Genomic DNA, 15,949 nt, shown 5'->3' on the forward strand with positions numbered 1-15,949 from the left:
CAGACACGGCTATGACAGGTACAGATGATGACGGAGGCGGCGACAGGACTTTTCCCCCGTCGCCTCCTGCTCGGGCATCCCCGCCCGACCAGATTGGATCCTTTTATGCCATGATTTCCAGGGCATCCGAGCTTTTCCAGCTCTGCCCAGAAGAAAAGAAGAAAGAAGGGTTCCTATACCAACGGCGCGAGGCTAAAAGGAAGACGGTCCTCGCCGTACCGCTTCTTGATGACATCTGGGATGAGGGGCTCGCCCTCCTCAAGAACCCTGCCACGGCGCCGGCAGAGAGGGACCGGTACGAGAAGAAGTACTGGGTCCCCGACGCTGCCCCCATGTGCCTTCCAGCACAACCTACCCCGGATTCGGTCGTCTCGGCGGCGGCAAAGAAGAAAGCTGGGGGGGCATCGGCCTCGACATCAACTTCCCCGCCAGACGGCGAGGGCAGGAAGTTGGACACGATGGGACGACAGATCATCTCATCCGCAGCGACGACTATCAAGGCGGCCAACGCCCTGGCTATCGTAGCCCGCTACGACAGGGAGTTGTGGTTCAAAATCACCCTTCTGTTAGACTTCCTTCCGGACGCCAAAAGGGCTGAGGCCCTTGAAATCCTACAGGAGGGGGAGATTGGTTTGGACCACGCCATCACAGTGGCAACGGACATCGCCGACACCGGTTTCCGTCAGTTGGGCAACGGCGTTTGCTTGAGACGACGAGGATGGCTCAAGGCCACGGATTTCCGCCAGGACGTACAAACCAAGGTTTTGGACATGCCCTTCGACGGGAACAACCTGTTTGGGAAGACGGTTGATGAGTCCCTTCAGAACATCAAGACAGACACAGAGACTGCCCGGGCACTGGGAGTGCTCCAACAACGACGGCCGTCCTTTCGGAGCTCCGGAGGCAGACAAGGTGCCTCCAAGGGATCCGGCAGTGGCTCCTCCACTTACCGCCAAGCGGCAAGATCTTTGTCCCAGGAAGCCTACAGGGGACGCGGCAAGTCAGGTGGTGCCCGTCATCGTCGACAAGGAGGTCAAGGAGGCAAGGCGGCCTCCAAACAAGATTGAACCGACCGTGAGGTTGGGCCCCTGCCGAAGCACCCCAGTGGCAGGCTGGCTGGCGAGGTTCGTCAGCGTGTGGGAGTCCAGTTCCACCGACCGTTGGGTGCTGGATGGCCTGGCCCAAGGGCACGCCCTCGAGTTTCAGAAGAAGTGCCCTCGCGTTCCACCCGTGGCCAGGAAGGAAAATCACGTCCCTCAACTACTGTTGGAAGTAAGGGCGATGCTCAAGAAGGGTGCCATCGAGCTCGTCCCAAAGAGGCTTCGGGGCGCCGGAGTTTACTCAAGGTACTTCCTTGTAAAAAAGAAGACAGGAGGATGGCGCCCCATCCTGGACCTAGGATGACTGAACAAGTACATCAAGGCACAGAAGTTCCGTATGGTCACCCTCCAGCATGTGCGGGGACAGCTGGAGGAGGGTGATTTCCTGTCGTCGTCGGACTTGGAGGATGCGTACTTCCACATCCCCATTCAAAAAAGACACCGAAAGTTCCTCAGGTTCGTGGTCCAAGGGCGGCACTACCAGTTCAAGGCCCTCCCGTTCGGATTGAAGTCGGCACCCAGGGTGTTCACCAAGTGCCTCGCACCGGTGGCGGCGCGGCTGTGCCTACAGGGGATCCACGTCTACCCCTACCTGGATGACTAGCTCATCTGGGCAAGGACAAGGGAGCTCGCCGTGGAGCACACTCCGAAGACCGTCCAGCTGCTCACAGACCTGGGATTCTCCATCAACTTTCCGAAATCCCACCTGGTTCCGTTGCAAGTCGCCCTGTTTCTGGGAGCCAAGCTTGACACAGTGGCGCGGCTGGCCTCGCCGTCGGAGGAAAGGACCAGGACCATTCTGTGCAAAGTGCAGCGTCTGCTGGCCACGGACATGGCCAGGATAAGATCTATCAAGTCCCTCCTCGGGATGATGTCCTCCTGCATTTATCTGGTGCGCCTTTGCAGGTTCGGATGAGACCCTTACAGGAGTTCCTCAACGCCCGCTGGATCCAGTCGACGGGCAGCTTCGAGGACAGGATCCCTCTCAACGAGACCTTCCGTCAGGCGATCCGGTGGTGGAGTACACGCGCCCATCTGTCGGCGGGCACGGACTTTCAGACCCCAGCTCACCAGGTGACGGTGATGACGGACGCCTCCCTGGAAGGTTGGGGAGCACACTCCGGAGATCTTCACGCGAGAGGCCTCTGGCTCCTGGAGGAGAAGTCTCTCCACATCAACATCTTGGAGCTCCGCGCGGTGTTCTGGGCCCTCAGGTCCTTTCTTCCGTCCCTCAAGGGCAAGGTGGTGAGGATCTTCACCGAAAACACCACTACGATGTTCTACATCCGGAAGCAGGGCGGAACCAGGTCCCCGGCCCTATCCAAGGAAGCCCAGGATCTGTGGCATTGGGCCGTCGCCCAAGGGATGCTTCTGGTGCCTCTTCATCTGGCAGGAATAAAAAACACGATCGCCGACTCACTCAGCAGGGAGCTGCGCTCGTGCCACGAGTGGGAACTACGCCGGGATCAAGTGGATCGACTCTTCCGACGATGGGGCGAACCCCAAATCGATCTCTTCGCGACGGCAACGAATTCCAAGTGCCAGAGGTTCGCCAGCAGGTTCCCCCAGCTGAGGAGCATGGGCTATGCTTTCTCGTTCCCCTGGGACGGCCTATTTCTTTATGCGTTCCCTCCGCTGCTGTTGCTGCTCCTGCTCATCAACCAGCTCAAGAGGTCCCGGTGCAGGATGATCCTCGTCGCACCGGCGTGGCCGAGGCAGATCTGGTTCCCGGACCTTCTGAACTTGTCAACGTCCCCACCAGTCAAGCTGCCGATGGACGCAGACCTTCTCTCCAGAGAAGGGGGCGCCATTCTTCACCACAACCCGGAGTCGCTGAACTTGCAGGCCTGGCTCCTGCAGCACTAGAGTTTGGAGGGTACGACATCCCGGCCGACTGCAGAGAGGTTCTTGCAAAGGCCAGGGCGTCCTCAACTCTCAAGTGCTACGGACATAAATGGAAGAGCTTCTCTGTCTGGTGCCGTGCACATAAAATTAACCCTCTGCGGATTACGGCCCCTCATGTACTGCCGTACCTACTGCCGCTGGCCAAAGCTGGACTGGCTCACGCCTCCATCAAAATACATCTGGCTGCAATCTCCCGATATACCAGGACGACGGGACGGGCGTCCTTGTGGTCTCATCGCCTGGTGAAAGAATTCATGAAGGGACTATTCCGATCATTCCCGCCGGTGAAGGCTCCTGCCCCGGCGTGGGAGCTTAATGTGGTGCTGACCAAGCTCATGGGGGCCCCATTCGAGCCTATGCATTCGGCGCCTTTGAAGTTCCTGTCATGGAAGACAGCTTTCCTCGTGGCCATCACCTCCGCACGATGAGTGGGAGAGATCCAGGCCATATCTTGCAAGCCTCCATACTTGACTTTTCATGACACGAGGGTGGTGCTGAGGACACACCCATCCTTTATGCCCAATGTGCCGTCGGACTTCCACCTCAACGAGCCCTTGGTTTTGCTAGTTTTCTTCCCGTTGCTTTCGTTGCCGGCTGAGAGGACTTTGCACTCGCTGGATGTAGCTAGAGCGCTGAAGTTCTACGTGGACCGCACGAAGAGTTTTCGGAAGACGTCACAACTGTTTGTGAACTTTGGGACTGTGAATCAAGGGAAGGCTGTCTCGAAGACTTCCATTTGCAGATGGCTCTCCGGCTGCATCATGCACTGTCACCGGTTGGCAAACCGACAGCTGCCCGGCCGTCCAAGAGCCCATTCGACCAGAGCGATCGCTGCTACCACGGCGTTCCTGTCTGGTGTGCCCCTGCTGGACATCTGCAGGGCTGCGACGTGGAGGTCGACGCACACCTTCACAAGATTCTACTGCCTCGATCGGGACTCCAGGGAGGAGTCCAGGGTCGGCCAAGCAGTGCTGCGCAACCTGTTCACCTAAGGTGAGCCTGGTGAGGAGGTAAGAGTTGCATAATGTTGAGTTGTTGTATTGCTTAATGTTGAGCCTGTTGCCACCTCCCGTGTTTGTGCATGTGTGTACTGCTATGTATTCTCTTATTCATGAGCATGTGAATCCATGCCAGACCCCATGCTGGAGAAGGAACAAGTTACTTACCTGTAACTGTTGTTCTCCAGCATGGGTCTGGCATGGATTCACATGCAAACCCTCCCGCCTACCCCTCTGCGGCTCTTCACTTGGTCATACTGCCACTTTACGTGCTACCAAATCTGAGGATGGCTGCCGGAAGCGGGGCTTAGGGAGAGGGCAGTCATTGGCTGGGGGCAGTATGACCAAGAGACCAGTGATTGGTTACTACTAAGAAAGACAGATCAGAAACGAAACTGATATTGATTTATTTCTATACCGAGGATTCCCAGCCTGACGACGGGGAATATTCATGAGCATGTGAATCCATGCCAGACCCATGCTGGAGAACAACAGTTACAGGTAAGTAACTTGTTCCATACATTATTTTTATTACCCAATTGAAATTGGCACTGGAGTCGACCTTCCCGGGATTTGAACCTGCGACCTGCAGATCAAAGACAGATCACAGCAACAAGCGCTTAACCCACTGGCCATTTTACCGCCTCATGGTGTCCTAAGGACTCTAAAAAAAAATTGAGATTCTGGTGTAACTCCATTGTAATACTGCAGTAAATCCACTTCACTGAGTGGTGAAAACTATACATGATTTTGGCGGTAATGAATTACCGCCAAACTCATAATGAGGCTAATATCCTTGTTTACCTCTAAAGGTGCATAGTTTGTGAATACCCATAGTATGTATTTGTCTAGCTCTTTATGCTCAAAGGGCACAGGATTTAAGTAACTGTAGTCTGCCATTGTTTACCTCACAGGGCACCTAGTTTGTGAATTACCATAGTAGGCCTTCCTTTAGCTAATGGGTAACATAGTTTGCTAATGACCATAGCATGTTTTTGTTTACTTGGTTTAGTCCTTAGGGCACATGCTATATAAATAACCATAGTAATAATAGCAAATAACCATAGCACAATAGGCTTTTGTTTAGGTCATGGGTCATATGGTTTGTAAATAAGCATAGAATGCTTTTGTTCGGCTTATGGATCACATAGTTTGTGAGTAACCATAGTATATTTTTATTTCGCTCATGGGTCAAATGGTTTGTGAATAACCATAGTATGCTTTTATTTAGCCCATGGTTCACATGGTTTGTGAATAAGCATAGTATGCTTTTGTTTAGCTCATGGGTCACATGGTTTATGAGTAAGGACAGTATGCTTTGGTTTAGCCCATGGTTCACATGGTCTGTGAATAAGCATAGTATTCTTTTGTGTAACTCATGGGTTACATGGTTTGTGAGTAAGCACAGTATGCTTTTTTTTAGCTCATGGGCTGAATGGTTTGTGAATAACCATAGTATGCTGTTATTTAGCTCAGGGGTCACATGGTTTGTGAATAAGCATGGTATGCTTTTGTTTAGCTCATGGGTTACATGGTTTGTGAGCAAGAACAGTATGCTTTTTTTTAGCTCATGGGCTGCATGGTTTGTGAATAACCATAGTATGCTTTTATTTAGCTCATGGGGCACATACTTTGTGAATAACCATAGTATGCTTTTATTTAGCTCATGGGTCACATGGTTTATGAATAAGCATAGTATTATTTTGTTTAGCTCATGGGTTACATGGTTTGTGAGTAAGCACAGTATGCTTTTTTAGCTCATGGGCTGCATGGTTTGTGAATAACCACAGCATGCTTTTATTTAGCTCATGGGTCACATGGTTTGTGAATAAGCATAGTATGCTTTTGTTTAGCTCATGGGTCACATGGTTTATGAGTAAGCAAAATAGGCTTTTGTTTAGCTCATGGGTCATATGGTTTGTAAATAAGCATAGAATGCTTTTGTTCGGCTTATGGGTCACATAGTTTGTGAATAACCATAGTATGATTTTATTTAGCTCATGGGTCAAATGGTTTGTGAATAACCATAGTATGCTTTTATTTAGCCCATGGTTCACATGGTTTGTCAATAAGCATAGTATATTTTTGTTTAGCTCTTGAGTCACATGGTTTATGAGTAAGGACAGTATGCTTTTGTTTAGCCCATGGTTCACATGGTTTGTGAATCAGCATAGTATTCTTTTGTTTAGCTCATGGGTCACATGGTTTATGAATAAGCATAGTATTCTTTTCTTTACCTCATGGGTTACATGGTTTGTGAATAACCACAGCATGCTTTTATTTAGCTCATGGGTCACATAGTTTGTGAATAACCATAGTATGATTTTATTTAGCTCATGGGTCAAATGGTTTGTGAATAACCATAGTATGCTTTTATTTAGCCCATGGTTCACATGGTTTGTCAATAAGCATAGTATACTTTTGTTTAGCTCATGGGTCACATGGTTTATGAGTAAGGACAGTATGCTTTTGTTTAGCCCATGGTTCACATGGTTTGTGAATCAGCATAGTATTCTTTTGTTTAGCTCATTGGCCACATGGTTTATGAATAAGCATAGTATTATTTTGTTTAGCTCATGGGTTACATGGTTTGTGAGTAAGCACAGTATGCGTTTTTTAGCTCATGGGCTGCATGGTTTGTGACTAACCATAGTATGCTTTTATTTAGCTCATGGGTCACATGGTTTGTGAATAAGCATAGTATGCTTTTGTTTAGCTCTTGGGTCACATGGTTTATGAATAAGCATAGTATTCTTTTGTTTAGCTCATGGGTCATATGGTTTATGAATAAGCATAGTATTCTTTTGTTTAGCTCATGGGTTACATGGTTTGTGAGTAAGCACAGTATGTATTTTTTAGCTCATGGGCTGCATGGTTTGTGAATAACCATAGTATGCTTTTATTTAGCTCATGGGTCACATGGTTTGTGAATAAGCATAGTATGCTTTTGTTTAGATCATGGGTCACATGGTTTATGAGTAAGCACAATAGGCTTTTGTTTAGCTCATGGGTCATATGGTTTGTAAATAAGCATAGAATGCTTTTGTTCGGCTTATGGGTCACATAGTTTGTGAATAACCATAGTATATTTTTATTTCGCTCATGGGTCAAATGGTTTGTGAATAACCATAGTATGCTTTTATTTAGCCCATGGTTCACATGGTTTGTGAAAAAGCATAGTATGCTTTTGTTTAGATCATCGGTCACATGGTTTATGAGTAAGGACAGTATGCTTTTGTTTAGCCCATGGTTCACATGGTTTGTGAATAAGCATAGTATTCTTTTGTTTAGCTCATGGGTCACATGGTTTGTGAATAAGCATAGTATGCTTTTGTTTAGCTCTTGGGTCACATGGTTTATGAGTAAGGACAGTATGCTTTGGTTTAGCCCATGGTTCACATGGTCTGTGAATAAGCATAGTATTCTTTTGTGTAACTCATGGGTTACATGGTTTGTGAGTAAGCACAGTATGTTTTTTTAGCTCATGGGCTGAATGGTTTGTGAATAACCATAGTATGCTGTTATTTAGCTCCTGGGTCACATGGTTTGTGAATAAGCATGGTATGCTTTTGTTTAGCTCATGGGTTACATGGTTTGTGAGCAAGAACAGTATGCTTTTTTTTAGCTCATGGGCTGCATGGTTTGTGAATAACCATAGTATGCTTTTATTTAGCTCATAGCGCACAGACTTTGTGAATAACCATAGTATGCTTTTATTTGGCTCATGGGTCACATGGTTTATGAATAAGCATAGTATTATTTTGTTTAGCTCATGGGTTACATGGTTTGTGAGTAAGCACAGTATGCTTTTTTAGCTCATGGGCTGCATGGTTTGTGAATAACCACAGCATGCTTTTATTTAGCTCATGGGTCACATGGTTTGTGAATAAGCATAGTATGCTTTTGTTCGGCTTATGGGTCACATAGTTTGTGAATAACCATAGTATGATTTTATTTAGCTCATGGGTCAAATGGTTTGTGAATAACCATAGTATGCTTTTATTTAGCCCATGGTTCACATGGTTTGTCAATAAGCATATTATACTTTTGTTTAGCTCATGGGTCACATGGTTTATGAGTAAGGACAGTATGCTTTTGTTTAGCCCATGGTTCACATGGTTTGTGAATCAGCATAGTATTCTTTTGTTTAGCTCATGGGTCACATGCATTATTAATAAGCATAGTATTATTTTGTTTAGCTCATGGGTTACATGGTTTGTGAGCAAGCACAGTATGCGTTTTTTAGCTCATGGGCTGCATGGTTTGTGAATAACCACAGCATGCTTTTATTTAGCTCATGGGTCACGTAGTTTGTGAATAACCATAGTATGATTGTATTTAGCTCATGGGTCAAATGGTTTGTGAATAACCATAGTATGCTTTTATTTAGCCCATGGTTCACATGGTTTGTCAATAAGCATAGTATACTTTTGTTTAGCTCATGGGTCACATGGTTTATGAATAAGGACAGTATGCTTTTGTTTAGCCCATGGTTCACATGGTTTGTGAATCAGCATAGTATTCTTTTGTTTAGCTCATGGGTCACATGGTTTATGAATAAGCATAGTATTATTTTGTTTAGCTCATGGGTTACATGGTTTGTGAGTAAGCACAGTATGCGTTTTTAGCTCATGGGCTGCATGGTTTGTGAATAACCATAGTATGCTTTTATTTAGCTCATGGGTCACATGGTTTGTGAATAAGCATAGTATGCTTTTGTTTAGCTCTTGGGTCACATGGTTTATGAATAAGCATAGTATTCTTTTGTTTAGCTCATGGGTCATATGGTTTGTGAATAAGCATAGTATGCTTTTGTTTAGCTCTTGGGTCACATGGTTTGTGAGTAAGCACAGTATGCTTTTTTTTAGCTCATGGGCTGCATGGTTTTTGAATAACCATATTATGCTTTTATTTAGCTCATGGGTCACATGGTTTGTGAATAAGCATAGTATTCTTTTCTTTAGCTCATGGGTTACATGGTTTGTGAATAACCACAGCATGCTTTTATTTAGCTCATGGGTACCATAGTTTGTGAATAACCATAGTATGATTTTATTTAGCTCATGGGTCAAATGGTTTGTGAATAACCATAGTATGCTTTTAGTTAGCCCCTGGTTCACATGGTTTGTCAATAAGCATAGTATACTTTTGTTTAGCTCATGGGTTACATGGTTTATGAGTAAGGGCAGTATGCTTTTGTTTAGCCCATGGTTCACATGGTTTGTGAATCAGCATAGTATTCTTTTGTTTAGCTCATTGGCCACATGTTTTATGAATAAGCATAGTATTATTTTGTTTAGCTCATGGGTTACATGGTTTGTGAGTAAGCACAGTATGCGTTTTTTAGTTCATGGGCTGCATGGTTTGTGAATAACCATAGTATGCTTTTATTTAGCTCATGGGTCACATGGTTTGTGAATAAGCATGGTATGCTTTTGTTTAGCTCTTGGGTCACATGGTTTATGAATAAGCATAGTATTCTTTTGTTTAGCTCATGGGTTACATGGTTTGTGAGTAAGCACAGTATGTATTTTTTAGCTCATGGGCTGCATGGTTTGTGAATAACCATAGTATGCTTTTATTTAGCTCATGGGTCACATGGTTTGTGAATAAGCATAGTATGCTTTTGTTTAGATCATGGGTCACATGGTTTATGAGTAAGCACAATAGGCTTTTGTTTAGCTCATGGGTCATATGGTTTGTAAATAAGCATAGAATGCTTTTGATCGGCTTATGGGTCACATAGTTTGTGAATAACCATAGTATGCTTTTGTTTAGATCATCGGTCACATGGTTTATGAGTAAGGACAGTATGCTTTTGTTTAGCCCATGGTTCACATGGTTTGTGAATAAGCATAGTATTCTTTTGTTTAGCTCATGGGCTGCACAGTTTGTGAACAACCATAGTATGCTTTTATTTAGCTCATGGGTCACATGGTTTGTGAATAAGCATAGTATGCTTTTGTTTAGCTCTTGGGTCACATGGTTTATGAGTAAGGACAGTATGCTTTGGTTTAGCCCATGGTTCACATGGTCTGTGAATAAGCATAGTATTCTTTTGTGTAACTCATGGGTTACATGGTTTGTGAGTAAGCACAGTATGTTTTTTTAGCTCATGGGCTGAATGGTTTGTGAATAACCATAGTATGCTGTTATTTAGCTCCTGGGTCACATGGTTTGTGAATAAGCATGGTATGCTTTTGTTTAGCTCATGGGTTACATGGTTTGTGAGCAAGAACAGTATGCTTTTTTTTAGCTCATGGGCTGCATGGTTTGTGAATAACCATAGTATGCTTTTATTTAGCTCATAGGGCACAGACTTTGTGAATAACCATAGTATGCTTTTATTTGGCTCATGGGTCACATGGTTTATGAATACGCATAGTATTATTTTGTTTAGCTCATGGGTTACATGGTTTGTGAGTAAGCACAGCATGCTTTTTTAGCTCATGGGCTGCATGGTTTGTGAATAACCACAGCATGCTTTTATTTAGCTCATGGGTCACATGGTTTGTGAATAAGCATAGTATGCTTTTGTTCGGCTTATGGGTCACATAGTTTGTGAATAACCATAGTATGATTTTATTTAGCTCATGGGTCAAATGGTTTGTGAATAACCATAGTATGCTTTTATTTAGCCCATGGTTCACATGGTTTGTCAATAAGCATATTATAATTTTGTTTAGCTCATGGGTCACATGGTTTATGAGTAAGGACAGTATGCTTTTGTTTAGCCCATGGTTCACATGGTTTGTGAATCAGCATAGTATTCTTTTGTTTAGCTCATGGGTCACATGCATTATTAATAAGCATAGTATTATTTTGTTTAGCTCATGGGTTACATGGTTTGTGAGCAAGCACAGTATGCGTTTTTTAGCTCATGGGCTGCATGGTTTGTGAATAACCACAGCATGCTTTTATTTAGCTCATGGGTCACGTAGTTTGTGAATAACCATAGTATGATTGTATTTAGCTCATGGGTCAAATGGTTTATGAATAAGCATAGTATTCTTTTGTTTAGCTCATGGGTCATATGGTTTGTGAATAAGCATAGTATGCTTTTGTTTAGCTCTTGGGTCACATGGTTTGTGAGCAAGCACAGTATGCGTTTTTTTAGCTCATGGGCTGCATGGTTTGTGAATAACCACAGCATGCTTTTATTTAGCTCATGGGTCACATGGTTTGTGAATAAGCATAGTATGCTTTTGTTTAGCTCTTGGGTCACATGGTTTATGAATAAGCATAGTATTCTTTTGTTTAGCTCATGGGTCATATGGTTTGTGAGTAAGCATAGTATGCTTTTGTTTAGCTCTTGGGTCACATGGTTTGTGAGTAAGCACAGTATGCTTTTTTTTAGCTCATGGGCTGCATGGTTTTTGAATAACCATATTATGCTTTTATTTAGCTCATGGGTCACATGGTTTGTGAATAAGCATAGTATTCTTTTCTTTAGCTCATGGGTTACATGGTTTGTGAATAACCACAGCATGCTTTTATTTAGCTCATGGGTCACATAGTTTGTGAATAACCATAGTATGATTTTATTTAGCTCATGGGTCAAATGGTTTGTGAATAACCATAGTATGCTTTTATTTAGCCCCTGGTTCACATGGTTTGTCAATAAGCATAGTATACTTTTGTTTAGCTCATGGGTTACATGGTTTATGAGTAAGGGCAGTATGCTTTTGTTTAGCCCATGGTTCACATGGTTTGTGAATCAGCATAGTATTCTTTTGTTTAGCTCATTGGCCACATGTTTTATGAATAAGCATAGTATTATTTTGTTTAGCTCATGGGTTACATGGTTTGTGAGTAAGCACAGTATGCGTTTTTTAGTTCATGGGCTGCATGGTTTGTGAATAACCATAGTATGCTTTTATTTAGCTCATGGGTCACATGGTTTGTGAATAAGCATAGTATGCTTTTGTTTAGCTCTTGGGTCACATGGTTTATGAATAAGCATAGTATTCTTTTGTTTAGCTCATGGGTCATATGGTTTATGAATAAGCATAGTATTCTTTTGTTTAGCTCATGGGTTACATGGTTTGTGAGTAAGCACAGTATGTATTTTTTAGCTCATGGGCTGCATGGTTTGTGAATAACCATAGTATGCTTTTATTTAGCTCATGGGTCACATGGTTTGTGAATAAGCATAGTATGCTTTTGTTTAGATCATGGGTCACATGGTTTATGAGTAAGCACAATAGGCTTTTGTTTAGCTCATGGGTCATATGGTTTGTAAATAAGCATAGAATGCTTTTGTTCAGCTTATGGGTCACATAGTTTGTGAATAACCATAGTATATTTTTATTTCGCTCATGGGTCAAATGGTTTGTGAATAACCATAGTATGCTTTTATTTAGCCCATGGTTCACATGGTTTGTGAATAAGCATAGTATGCTTATGTTTAGATCATCGGTCACATGGTTTATGAGTAAGGACAGTATGCTTTTGTTTAGCCCATGGTTCACATGGTTTGTGAATAAGCATAGTATTCTTTTGTTTAGCTCATTGGCTGCACAGTTTGTGAACAACCATAGTATGCTTTTATTTAGCTCATGGGTCACATGGTTTGTGAATAAGCATAGTATGCTTTTGTTTAGCTCGTGGGTCACATGGTTTATGAGTAAGGACAGTATGCTTTGGTTTAGCCCATGGTTCACATGGTCTGTGAATAAGCATAGTATTATTTTGTGTAACTCATGGGTTACATGGTTTGTGAGTAAGCACAGTATGCTTTTTTTTAGCTCATGGGCTGAATGGTTTGTGAATAACCATAGTATGCTGTTATTTAGCTCATGGGTCACATGGTTTGTGAATAAGCATGGTATGCTTTTGTTTAGCTCATGGGTTACATGGTTTGTGAGCAAGAACAGTATGCTTTTTTAGCTCATGGGCTGCATGGTTTGTGAATAACCATAGTATGCTTTTATTTAGCTCATAGGGGACATACTTTGTGAATAACCATAGTATGCTTTTATTTAGCTCATGGGTCACATGGTTTATGAATAAGCATAGTATTATTTTGTTTAGCTCATGGGTTACATGGTTTGTGAGTAAGCACAGTATGCTTTTTTAGCTCATGGGCTGCATGGTTTGTGAATAACCACAGCATGCTTTTATTTAGCTCATGGGTCACATGGTTTGTGAATAAGCATAGTATGCTTTTGTTTAGCTCATGGGTCACATGGTTTATGAGTAAGCAAAATAGGCTTTTGTTTAGCTCATGGGTCATATGGTTTGTAAATAAGCATAGAATGCTTTTGTTCGGCTTATGGGTCACATAGTTTGTGAATAACCATAGTATGATTTTATTTAGCTCATGGGTCAAATGGTTTGTGAATAACCATAGTATGCTTTTATTTAGCCCATGGTTCACATGGTTTGTCAATAAGCATATTATACTTTTGTTTAGCTCATGGGTCACATGGTTTATGAGTAAGGACAGTATGCTTTTGTTTAGCCCATGGTTCACATGGTTTGTGAATCAGCATAGTATTCTTTTGTTTAGCTCATGGGTCACATGCATTATTAATAAGCATTGTATAATTTTGTTTAGCTCATGGGTTACATGGTTTGTGAGTAAGCACAGTATGCGTTTTTTAGATCATGGGCTGCATGGTTTGTGAATAACCACAGCATGCTTTTATTTAGCTCATGGGTCACATAGTTTGTGAATAACCATAGTATGATTGTATTTAGCTCATGGGTCAAATGGTTTGTGAATAACCATAGTATGCTTTTATTTAGCCCATGGTTCACATGGTTTGTCAATAAGCATAGTATACTTTTGTTTAGCTCATGGGTCACATGGTTTATGAATAAGGACAGTATGCTTTTGTTTAGCCCATGGTTCACATGGTTTGTGAATCAGCATAGTATTCTTTTGTTTAGCTCATGGGTCACATGGTTTATGAATAAGCATAGTATTATTTTGTTTAGCTCATGGGTTACATGGTTTGTGAGTAAGCACAGTATGCGTTTTTTAGCTCATGGGCTGCATGGTTTGTGAATAACCATAGTATGCTTTTATTTAGCTCATGGGTCACATGGTTTGTGAATAAGCATAGTATGCTTTTGTTTAGCTCTTGGGTCACATGGTTTATGAATAAGCATAGTATTCTTTTGTTTAGCTCATGGGTCATATGGTTTATGAATAAGCATAGTATTCTTTTGTTTAGCTCATGGGTTACATGGTTTGTGAGTAAGCACAGTATGCTTCTTTTAGCTCATGGGCTGCATGGTTTTTGAATAACCACAGTATGCTTTTATTTAGCTCATGGGTCACATAGTTTTTGAATAACCATAGCATGCTTTTGCTTAGCTCATGGGTCACATGGTTTGTGAGTAAGCACAGTATGCTTTTTTAGCTCATGGGCTGCATGATTTGTGAATAAGCATAGTATGCTTTTGTTTAGCTCATGGGTCACATGGTTTATGAGTAAGCACAGTAGGCTTTTGTTTAGCTCATGGATCATATGGTTTGTAAATAAGCATAGAATGCTTTTGTTCGTCTTATGGGTCACATAGTTTGTGAATAACCATATTATGATTGTATTTAGCTCATGGGTCAAATGGTTTGTGAATAAGCATAGAATGCTTTTGTTTAGATAATGCGGACAGTGTTTGATAATAATTGTAGCTTGTGTTTTGTAGCTTATGGGGCACAGGATCCTGCGAGGCTTGAAATTGCTGAAGAAGCTCGTCAAGGACATGAAGAGAAAGAGCCTTGATCCCAATTATGCAATTCGATCAATGGCCATTAGAGCATTGGGCAGTGTGTCGTATGGTGCCCCAGACAAGGTAAGCAAAGTGTCCTAAACCACACAAAAATTTAGAGTCCACTCATTTGTGTAATGGCAAATCAAGTTGCTCCCAAGAAAGACTGGAAGGAATTTGGAAATAGAGATGTTCTAACTGTCAATATGGTTCTAAGTTGGACTAAAGATCAGCACTGATTCCAGAACTTTGAATCAACTCTATTTCTGAATTTGTATAGAGTGAAAGTTCATGGGCAGATGGAATTCTTCAGAGAAGTGTCAGGGTTGTGATTTAAAGCGTGTGACTTCCATGGATATGACCCATATGTATTATAAATTAGATTGCCTGAAGTTGAACACCTGCAAGGGCTTCACGGATGATCACTTGATGACCGAGCGAGGCCCGGATCCCCTATACACCCTCAGTCCACCAATGTGAATGCTGACAGCATACACTGCAGATTGTCACAAAGAGGAAGAATTGTCTAGTGCGCCCAACTCCATCTCCCCTGTTTACATCAAGACCCTTTTGCTATGTCAGTTGAAACTATTGACAATAACATCAAGTTCAGCTACCAAATGTGTAATAGAAATGTTATGTTAAGTTGATTTATACTGCGCACAGCTGCCATTGTCGTGGTCTTCGGGCGCTCACGTTGCTCTGCAAGGAAAAGTGGCTAGGGCTGGTTAGTGAGGGAGAGAGGTATAGGATAGATATGCTACTCATCTGTTGATGTTTGCATAACCTGGAGCAACTGCATATGTGCGTCTGAGCTTTCTGGGTGTGCTTTGTTTTGTGCGTTGGGCTTGTGTCCAAAAGGGCAGCAAATAGTGTTGACTTGTTTGTTGTCTAATATGGTTGGGTTTGTAGCTTGGTTAGAGTGATGTGCGGTTTGCGTGTTTGGGTTCATTCACTAGCCATGTGGGCGTGTGTTGTAGGTGAGGAGTGTGGGTTGGTGTGCGGGAAGAAGTGGTTAGTGGATTTACAACTGTCAGGTCCTGCAGCCGGCCCATAGTAATTCATAAGATTGGAGGGGGTTTTGGCAGGTCTAAATGTTAGAATTGGGAATTATAATTACAGATAGGAGTTGGACATTAGCATTGAGTCATTATATTCTTTTCTCTCAACTAAGGGTAATGTTAGGATCCCAAGCCAAGATGGAGGGTCAGTGAACTAAATTTATTG

The 15,949-nt window shown here is 43.0% G+C and overlaps 1 protein-coding gene across 1 annotated transcript in view; it reads left to right on the forward strand.

Annotated features, from left to right (window-relative positions):
• The window catches only part of LOC138467356 (maestro heat-like repeat-containing protein family member 2B), a 239,651-nt gene extending 224,592 nt beyond the window's left edge, over nt 1-15,059 (forward strand). The window contains exons 7-8 of the mRNA XM_069607321.1: nt 14,660-14,806; nt 15,003-15,059. Of these exons, the coding sequence (XP_069463422.1) occupies nt 14,660-14,806; nt 15,003-15,059 (204 nt within the window). The remainder of the gene's footprint in view (nt 1-14,659; nt 14,807-15,002) is intronic.
• The last annotated feature ends 890 nt before the right edge of the window (nt 15,060-15,949 follow it).

This window comes from Ambystoma mexicanum, chromosome 4q (assembly GCF_040938575.1).
Source record: "Ambystoma mexicanum isolate Mex_15411 chromosome 4q, UKY_AmexF1_1, whole genome shotgun sequence".
Taxonomy (NCBI): domain Eukaryota; kingdom Metazoa; phylum Chordata; class Amphibia; order Caudata; family Ambystomatidae; genus Ambystoma; species Ambystoma mexicanum.